The 10,369-nt window shown below is 40.9% G+C and overlaps 1 protein-coding gene across 1 annotated transcript; it reads right to left on the bottom strand.

The window, feature by feature from the left end:
* Positions 1-3,393: 3,393 nt before the first annotated feature.
* CUNH9orf40 (chromosome unknown C9orf40 homolog) lies at positions 3,394-10,024 on the bottom strand. The gene is made up of 2 exons (XM_040620238.1): positions 9,596-10,024; positions 3,394-5,029 (listed from the first exon to the last, which is right to left on the bottom strand). The coding sequence occupies exons 1-2, from the start codon at positions 10,022-10,024 to the stop codon at positions 4,871-4,873; spliced, it is 588 nt and encodes a 195-aa protein (XP_040476172.1). The 3' UTR covers positions 3,394-4,870.
* Positions 10,025-10,369: the final 345 nt, after the last annotated feature.

Here is a 10,369-nt window from a genome sequence, read left to right as displayed (position 1 = left end):
TTTTTAAAGTATATATACAGATATAGACACAAGTATATTGATAAATGAAGAAATACATATAGTTGTATACACATATATTTTGTAGTTCTGTCAGCTGAGAGGATCTAGAAGCAGTGATACTCAGTACAATGGGTAGATCTTGCACCCTGATCTTCGTTTCTAAGTACCATTCTCTAGTAAAAGAACCAGGGCTGTTTGGAGAAATGATTCCAAGACTAGAGTGGAAATATTACAAGAGAACTGTTTGTGCCAAAACACCTGTGTGAAAAGGTATGGAAATGCTAAAAATGATAGAGTCTATATAAGTTTTCTATTGCTGCATATTACCACAAACTTAGCAGCTTAAAGCGCGCGCACACACACACACACACACACACACACACACACACACACACACAACCAACCAATCAATCAGTTTAGTCCAGGAGGTCAAAAGTCCCACTTGACAGGCAAGGTTCTCTGTTTAAGAGTGCCACAAAGCTGAAATCAAGGTGCCAGCCAGGCTGTGTTCCTCTCTGAAGAATCCACTTCCATGTTCACTCAAGTTGTTGGCTAAATTCAGATCCTTGAGTTGTAGGACTGAGGTCCCTGTTTCCTTGCTGGCTGGCTGCCAGGGCTCACTCTCAGCCTCTGGAGGCTGTTCTCAGGTTCTTGTCACATGACTCCCTGCATCTTCAAAGCCAGAATTGTTCTTATATTGAATCCCTCTCACATTTTGCACTGACTTCTTCTGTCTCTGAGCTCTCCCCCATATTTAAAGGGCTCATGTGATTAAGTCATACCACATAGATCATTTCATGTTATGATCAACTGGTTTGGGACTTTAATTACATCTGCAAAATTTCTCACAGTAGTACCTAAATCAGTGTTTGATCAAATGACTGGATGATACACTGTGGTCTGGCAATCTTGGGGCCCATTTTAGAATTCTACAACAGGGCTGTATCAAAAAGACACAAAATACAGCAACCAATAAACAGAAATTGCTAGAATCCTATCATTCTGGTCTGTGGACGCCAGGTAATTGTTGAAATTCTTTAAAAGTAATCTTAATGTTTGCCTCAGTTTCAGGTATTGTCAGAGATCACTAATAGTCTATCTACCTATCAGGAAGATGGCAAAAATGTGCATTTCATGTACTATAAGGAAGAGATACATGTATTTAGCGCCCACTATGGGTTCTGCACAACCATCATGTCATTTCATCCCCACTGTGCTCCTCTGAGGTGGTTATTAGTGTCCCCATTCTCTGAAGAGGATGCCAAGGCTCAAATTGTTCAGTGAAAATCACAGCATTGCACAGGTGGCACAATTTCCATACATTAACCTTGTAAATGCAAAGTGCACTGCCAATGTTAACCAGTACTCACACAATAAATAACATGTTAAAAAAAAGAGGAAGGGCACAAGAGCCAACTGAGAGGGCCTCCCAATGGCTAAATCTGTTGCAATAATTTGTACAACAAAATTATGATAGCAACTCATTGTAATTCATAGTATAAAATATATGCCTGTTAATCTATACTGTTATAAATCACTGAATAAAAAATGGGGGTGAAAGGAAAGCTCTTGCTTTACAGAATTCCAGTGAATAGATGTAGGAGGGATAATGGAAATAGAAAGTTACTATTTCACACATACCAGAGCAATAAACATTTCATGGAAGAATCATCAACATACCCTAAAATTCACGGGCAGAATATGACGAGAAATGAGATATTCACATGGTCTCAACGTATATTCCAGAAGATAATTATTATGTAGAAGAAAATATTAACTTTATAATAGAGAAACCTGGCCAACACCACGTTAACCAAGTAATTGAAGTTACAATCACCAATGACAAGACAAGTTGACATCCAGTGCCCTCTGGTGTAATGCACTGAGGATACATCACTTCTATGGAGTTCTTACCAAAAATGCATAATTATGAGAAACAGCAGCCAAACCAAAATTGAGGGCTACCCTATGAAACAAGTGATCAGTACTCTACAAAAAGTACTAAGGTCATGAAAGGCAGGAATTGATTTAAAGGAGACTGAGGAGATACTACAACTAAATACAAAATGCGACCCTGGATTGAATCCTGGGCCAGAAAAATGATGTTAGTGAGACGACGGTAAAATTTTAAAAGGCTATATATTTTGTATATTTTTTGACATATCCTTTAAGAGTTGCCGGAAGTCACTCTTTCCATGTCCTCATAATAGCATTATAGAATTATATTAACATTAATGTCCTCATTTTCATAATCATACTGTGCTAATAATGTAAGATGCTATATTAGGGAACCTGGGTGAAGTGTATACAACTTAAAAAGAAATTCTTTTAAATTTCCATCTTAATTTATCCACCATGCAATTTTGCCAAATTATCTTGAGGTTTACTTACTATTTTTTCTAAAAGGATGGAATTATTTCAAATCTCTCTCCACACACACACACACACACGTATGTATACATATATATACATCTTCATATATTCATATTCTACATATTAAACGTATTTAAATGTTTATACTATATATACAACTACATAAAAAAGTTCAGCCTTCAACATATTGATAGCAAATATTTTCCCTGAATCTTTGCCTTACAGTTTTGTATGCTATTTGACACATAATGCTCGAAAAAATTGTCAGTTATTTTTTTCAGGTAAGCTTTAACACTGATGGTGGGGCTTGCACTCACAACCCTGAGCTCAAGAGTTGCATAGCTCTACCAACTGAGCCAGCCAGGAACCCCTGGTCTGAGCCACTCTTTGAATCTCCTATTCACTTACCTGCAATGTAGTATCCTATGAATTTCTCATTAAAGTAAATGACCACCTCCTATAGTTCATTAGGTGGACATGTCTTAGCTTTTACATTATTGTTTCCAGTGTTTACTATTTCCAATGTTTTACTATTTGATCTCTATGACACATCTTTTGTATGCACATCTTTGGTAAAATGCCTAGCTTTCTGTTATGTTCCTAGAAAATGGTTGCCATTACCTTCCCATCAATAGAGAACACTTATTAATTCGGTCATGCAATTTTTATTGACTATCTACTATGTGACAGGCACTGTTCTGGGCAGTAGGAAGAGCAGTGACGGGGTCCAAAAACGGACCCCTTCCTACCCTCAGGTCAAAGAGAAGGGGGAAGAAAGTTAACCATTTTCTTTTTTTTCCACAGCAATTTAACTGCTTCCCCCACTTGCTTGCCATCTTCGCTATTTCAATTCTAATTCTTATCCTGAAATTTCTAGTGGCAACTTAACGTGGAATTAAGTATAACTACAAAAAACACATTTATTCTATTTTTTTTAACCTACAATAAGGTTATTATGAGAATTAAACAAGATGAAGATAAAGTACTTAGTACACTGCTTGACAATAAACATAGCCTCTCTGAGGTAGATACTATTTATTGTTTCTCATTTTACAATTAAGGAACCTGGGGCTCAAAGATGAAAAATAACTTGCTTAATGTTACATAGGTAGAAAGTGGCAGTACAAGCCTTTGGATCATGTCTGACATCAAAGCCTTAATTCTTAACCACAGTACATGTCTTTTGTTCTAGAATATTCTCATTAATGTCAATCCATACTTAAATCCTACAGGTATACACAAAACATTGGTTTGTTTGTTTGTTTTTCTTTTTCATTGGCATTTATCACCCTTTCTGAATTTTGGATCTACTGTCATTAACAAAAAATATACAAGGAAAAGTTACTCGATTACAAAGCCAACATTCTAGATGTAGTACAAAAGTTAATTACCTTAATCATTGATAACTCAACTCAAACACAAACTGCTTATTTTATTTTCTTAACAATGAAATAGTAATAACACAATAACTTACTTGTAACAAAGCCACCGAAAGAGCAAAATAAAAACAAAGCTAATGAAGAGGAGTTGCTTCATCTCAAATTAGTTACCTCCTTTAAACAGGAAAAACTACCATTACTCTGGTGGTTCTCAAAGTTGTCGCACATTAGGATTGGGGAAAAGGAGGACTGGTGCTTAAAAAAATAGCTATACCCAAGGCCCATCTCAATTAAATGGGAATCTCTCCAGTGGGGCTCAGACAAGGATTTCTGAAGTGTTGTCTGTGTTGAGAACAAGTCTAAAGTAATGAGCAATAAAAACCATGCCCTCGAAACAATTCAAAACCAAGAAATTTAGAAATACAACTAAATTTCTTTCTTCTTATCCCAGGAAAAGGGGGAGGGAAGCACCTATTTGCTCCTCATTGTTCTTTATCCATTTATGATTCCCCAAAGTAGAGTTAAACAAGTATCAAACATTGGAAGCTATGCAAACATGCTACCCAAATTGAAATTCTCACTACTTTACACTTAGAAAGTTCTTTTAGAACTATACTACCTTTAAGAATCCCCCACATTTTAAGTTTGCATAGATGTTTCAGTCGGCTAGCTGTTCAACTAAGAAGAGTCAATACAATGTACTAGAAAGCATTTTATTAATAAGAGTTATTATAAAACAATATCCATTTCATGTACCACAAATTAACTTTTTGGTACAGAGGAGTATTTGCGTGTTCCCCACCTACTTCTAAAACTGCCAGAATTCCTTTTTATAAGATAAGTATTTTCAAATTGAAGAGTCTAAACATAGATTTTTCTTTACGAGTACATATATAAAATACTTCCCCTGTAACTGCACTATATCCTTGACAAATCCCTTCGGGGAGTTTCAGTAGTGACTGTAGGCATCTATCTTTAAAACAGCTTTTCCTCATTTTTCAGGTTTGGGAATGCAATCACATCAAGTATGGAAAGTAACTTTTCTGCTTAAGAATAGGTAAATTCACTTAAGAGATGTCTCCTCGAATTCAGAAAAACCTATTCTTCGGCTCCTTCTGTCAGGACTCCATGTCAATCTCAACCACTTCATTCTTGCCCTGAAGTGTTGCTTCGGCCGGGCTGTCTTCAATGACATCTTCGATGTCTGCCAGATCGATAGGTGGTAAAGGGTTCCTCCAGTACTGGAAGGTGTTGTACTGCCAAAATTCTTCATTGAGCTTTAGGGAAAAAAAGCAAGATGAAAGTACATCAACAGTTTGTAGAAAGTTACTTTTGTTTTTTAGGAAACAAATTTTCTTGTTTTAAAAAGCAAACTCACGTTAAGATTTTGTGGTCTTTTACTTTGCATCTTCAACAAATACACCTTTAAATTCTGCCTAATCAAAGTGCTTCATGGACTCAGTCAAATCTGTGCATTTTCATATTCATGGATTTGTGAAAATATTGTTAGTAGTTTAAATTTAAAAGAATTTCTTCCAAGAGCGTCTCTTCTTGATAATTTTCTTCTATTTTTCAACCAAAGAAAATGTTGGAAAATGGTCTTAATTTTTTTTTTTTTTACCTTTCAGTGAGGAAAACAATTTATTTAAGAAATACACACATACCATAAAACTTATTTTTGATCTTCCCCCTAAGGTTTGGTATTTTAAGGGATTCACTTTACATAGGCTAAAATATTTTGACACCTTGCCAAAAAATTTTAGGCTGTAAACATGTTAAATATCAAGAAAATCTTAAACTGATAATTATATTAAACATACAAGATTTGGTACACAGAAGGACTTTTAAATCAGTATACTAACACTGATAAATCCAAGTTGAGTACTGGCCCCTTTAAAATTCAACAGATTCCTCTGAATGGCTATAATATTGTTTCAAGTTATTATGAAGTGAAGCTGATGTTCCAATGAAGTTCAAAATTGGCACAGAATTTCAAAAGCATCCCAAAAATACTTTGTGCAAGGAAGCAGCCCTAGAATTATTTACAGGATTCCAAGGTGACCGGTCTGAAGGTTAACACCCTACCCAGATGAGTATTTATATATCTGTTCTACTAGGTTGTGTTTTCACTTTAGGCTAATACTTGCTGTAACACCACTATCCAAAAGAAATATAATGAAAGCCACATACGTAATTTTAAAAAAGTAAAAAAGAAACAGATGGAATTACTCTTAACAATATTTTATTTGACCTGATATATCCAAAATATTATCATTTCAACATGCAGTCAATATTTTAAAAAATTAATGAGGGGCGCCTGGGTGGCACAGCGGTTAAGCGTCTGCCTTCGGCTCAGGGCGTGATCCCGGCATTATGGGATCGAGCCCCACGTCAGGCTCCTCCGCTAGGAGCCTGCTTCTTCCTCTCCCACTCCCGCTGCTTGTGTTCCCTCTCTCGCTGGCTGTCTCTATCTCTGTCGAATAAATAAATAAAATCTTAAAAAAAAAATTAATGAGATATTTTACATTCTTTTTGTCATACTAAGTTTTCACAATTTGGCAAGTATTTACACTTCCAGCACTGGCCACATTTCAGTGCTCAATAGCCACATGTTGCTAGTTACTTTACTGGACCACACAAGCCTATTAGGAAATCTCAGTAGGAAGTACACTGAGTGCCTTAGACACTGAGGCTTAGAGAACTAAGAGTGTCTTCAGAATTTCTTGACGCAGGGATAAAAAATGCAGTAATTCAAATGATGCCCCCCCCAATTCATTTTGATAAACAAAGAGTTAAAAACAGGGGTCTGTATCTCTGCCTTTTGGAAAAAATCTGTTCCAATTACCTACTTACAAACATGGGCCCAAAAAAAGATCCTTTAATGACATCAGTGTAACCTAGTAGCTAAGAGCACAAACTTTGCCACCAGATAAACCTGGGTTTGCATGATAACTCCACCAACTAACTCTGATCTTTCTGTTTCCTCATCGGTAAAACACAGGGCTCTTTTTTTTAATATATTTCTATTTATTTATTTATTTATTTGCAGAGGGGTGGGGGGTTGGGGGGAGATAGAGAATCTTAAGCAGGCTTCATGCCCAGCACAGAACCCAACTCAGGCCTTGATCTCACAACCCTAATATCATGACCTGAGCGAAAATCAAGAGTCCGATGCTTAAAGGACTGAGCCCCCCAGGCGCCCCCCAGACTCTCTTTCAAATTAAGGATTAGTACTGAAATTGCTCAATACTGCTAGATATTATATCCCAGGAAACCCATGAATCATTCATTACTTTTTTCTTAGGAACAGAAAAAAAACATTTCTGACTACTTTCCATTAAAAATAGCTAACAGTGAGGGTCAGAAGAGACAAAGCAATGAATCTGCATAAAGTGACACTATCATGAGAAAACACATTAATAAAGTAATACTTTAGTTCTCTGGTTAAAAACACCAAAACAAAACGAAACGAAAAGCAGAAAAAAAGCCAACAATAACAACAACAACAAAACCCATCTGAGACAACTCAAAAAATATTCTGAGGTTCTAGGGCAGAAAAAAGGTATCATTATTCTGCCTAAACTGAATTCTCAATGTAGAAAGGACATATCTGAGAAACTTTTTCCTAAATGAGATCCCACGGGTGAGGGTAGGGACTACTCTGAGTGCCAGGTACCAGGGAGACATTTACTGCATGAACTGAAAGGCCTTTTTAACTTCTCCATGTTTTCATCATACTCTGTATCTTGGTAATTCACTGTAAATCCCTTAAAACAAAAAACCTCCATCTTTGGAGGCAGGAAAAGGGGAGCTGGAGAAAACATGTTCCTCTCTTAAATTTGCAGAAGACAAGAAGCTCATGAACAAAACTAACAAAAGGAAGAAACCTGAGGATTCCTGGGCTTTTGCCTAAAGAAAAGAACAGGGACTGTCTTGGTGAGGAAGGTAACCCCTAGAGCCAAGCTTAGTCCTTGCCATGGGCCTGTAGTGACTAGGAAGCAGCTGCCAGAGTCACTGCTGTTAAAGATACCGGTGTGTCTAAGAGATTCTAAGAAGGTATCTGTGTCAGTCCACTAAAAAATTCTCCTTCTTCGCCTACCTACAATTTTCATATTTCCTTATCAATCTGTGGCATGCTGCAGTCAGTACGTTCTGGTAGAAAAGACAAGCCTATATATGGGTGGGGTACCAAAATGGTCTGAAGAGGAAAAGTCTTCAAAGTACACAGTAGTTATCTCCGCATCAAATAGGTCTGGATGACTATCATTCTGGGTTTTTTTTAGGGTCTGCCATAGGCAACACACACGATATAACTGTAAATTCTAATTATTCTGTTTTCAAAACGTTAAGTGCTATCATTCGGTTTTAAATAAGCGGATTCTGAACATCTAAAAGCAATCTGAAGAAAAAAGTCTAAAAAAACCCCTCATGTTTTCTAAATTCCAAGACAACTGGGGGCGTAAATATTTACAATTTTGAATGTCATCCAGAAAAGATCATCGTTACTGTCCAAAGGTAGTATCTCACAACCACAGAAAAAGCTCGTTCCCAACTATCAAATTCTCATTTTATTGGGGTTTTCACTAAGAAGTCCTGCCAAAGGAACCTCAATTCACTTTTTTCCTAGCAAAGCATTTGGTAAATTCTGCATAAGACACTGAAAACAATGGGAAAATGTGAGACAGATGCTATGATGTAGTGCTTGAAGAGTATGGTGAATCGAGCCCTACGTTTGGTCTTTGTATTCCCAAAGCTTCTGGTAAGTCAATCCAGAACTGCCAAAAAGCAGCCTGAATTCCTCAGACTAGACCGAAGCTGTCCAATAAATATATAATGCCAGCCACAAACATAATTTACATTTTTCTAGTGGTCATACTAAAAAAGTGCAACAGGTAAATTTTCATACATTTTATTCAATCCAGTATCTCCAGTTCTTTCAGTGGGTAATCAATATAAAAATTTCCGAGATCTTCGAAATCTAGAGTATATTTTACACTTACAGCACACCTCCATTTGGACTAGTCACATTTCAAGTTTTCAGTTGTCCCACACAGTTAGTGGCTGCCATATTGAAAGCGCAGATCTAGACAAAATTATATCTTAGGTGCAGAGATGGGGTAGGCTCGTTTCCCAAAGAATAAGAACTCTTATATTATGATCCTAGTATACGCTTTACTTTAGGGTCCAAATTAATTTCCAACAATAATCCTTTTTCATAGAATCCGATCGAACACTGTGAGTTTTTAAATGCCCTTTCCCAAGATAGGGAGAGCCCTTCCTCTCTACCAAAAGTGCTGTACCGTGCCTACAGGCCATCCAATTGATGGCCACCACACTGGTCACCCTCTTTAGAAAGAAGTCTATCCCGAATTCTGGAAGAAATCATCGTTAAGACAAGGAAGGCGCGCTGCACCTTTCTCCATTTGTTGTTGAGCAGACCTATAGCGGTTCACGGTCAAGTCTCCAGAAAGCTCAAGCCTGTCGTTGACCCACACTCCTGCCTCCTTCTTAACACAAGACAGGCACTGAAGGTGCAAGCCCACGTCTACCTCACCCGACGGTCTGTTTTCCCCTTGTCTAGACAGGTGCTTTCAGCCCACAGGACTCCCCAAACGCTGCCAAGAGGCCAAGGGCTCTGGGGCCCTTCCTGTGTAGCCTGGGAGTCCGAGTCCTTCCTGCAGCAGGGACCCCGGCTTTCCGCCTTTTGGGGCTTCTTGATGAACACGAGTCAAGACGGGGACAATCTGCTCCCTCCCGGGGCGCGCAGTGCTACGTAAAGGTGACCCCCCCGTCCCCTCACCCCGCCCGCCCTCTGGAGAGCTCAGCCAGCCCCCAGCCCCTACCTGGCGCGGTGCTGCCCCCCAGTCTCCCCGCGGGGGCTCTGTGCGCCCCGCCCCGTCGTCGCCACCGCCCCTCGGGGGCCGGGCGCCCCGGGGCTCCTCCCCTGGCCCGCGGGGCCGCACGGGAGGCTGCTGCTGAGGCGGCTCGCCAGTCTCCAGGCCTCGGCCCTCACGCTGCACGCCGCCCGGAACGCTGCTGTCCCGGCTGTCGCGGCGCTTGCTGGGCGAAGCTGAAGGCTCAGTCATAGCCCCCGCGTCGATTTTGCGCTTTCGGGGCAGCTCCGGGACGCCGACGGGCTGCCCGGGATGGGAGGCCCCCGGCGGCGGGATCCAGAACGGCGGCGGCGGCGGCTCTTCGGGGAAGTCACAGAGCAGAAGCCGCTTCCAAGGCACGTGGAACGTCAGCGGCTCGGCCGCACGCCGCTTGGCCATGGGCCCCGGAGCCTCGGGCGGAGCCCGCCCGGCGCGGGAGGCCGAGCGCGGATAACTCCAGGGGCGGAGGGCGGAGGGCGAGGGCGGAGCGCGCGAGGGAGGGCGAGGACCTGCTCGGCGAGCGGGCGGCGGGCAGGTGGGGGGGGCGGAGGGGGCGGGGCGGCCGGGCCCGGCGCAGCCCGCGCGCGCTGCCCTCACTGCAGCGGAGGTACTGCCGGACGTTGGGGAGCTACCGCGAAGCGGCGGAGATTCGAACCTGCGCACAAATGTGCGCGCGCGTACTCGCGCCGGCCAGGCGGAGCCGCTGGTTGGTGGAGACTCGCGGGGCGCGCTCCCGAACGCCCC

Source organism: Ursus maritimus, unplaced genomic scaffold (genome assembly GCF_017311325.1).
Source record: "Ursus maritimus isolate PB19 unplaced genomic scaffold, ASM1731132v1 scaffold_34, whole genome shotgun sequence".
Lineage (NCBI taxonomy): Eukaryota > Metazoa > Chordata > Mammalia > Carnivora > Ursidae > Ursus > Ursus maritimus.
This window is presented reverse-complemented; position numbering and strand designations above follow the sequence as displayed.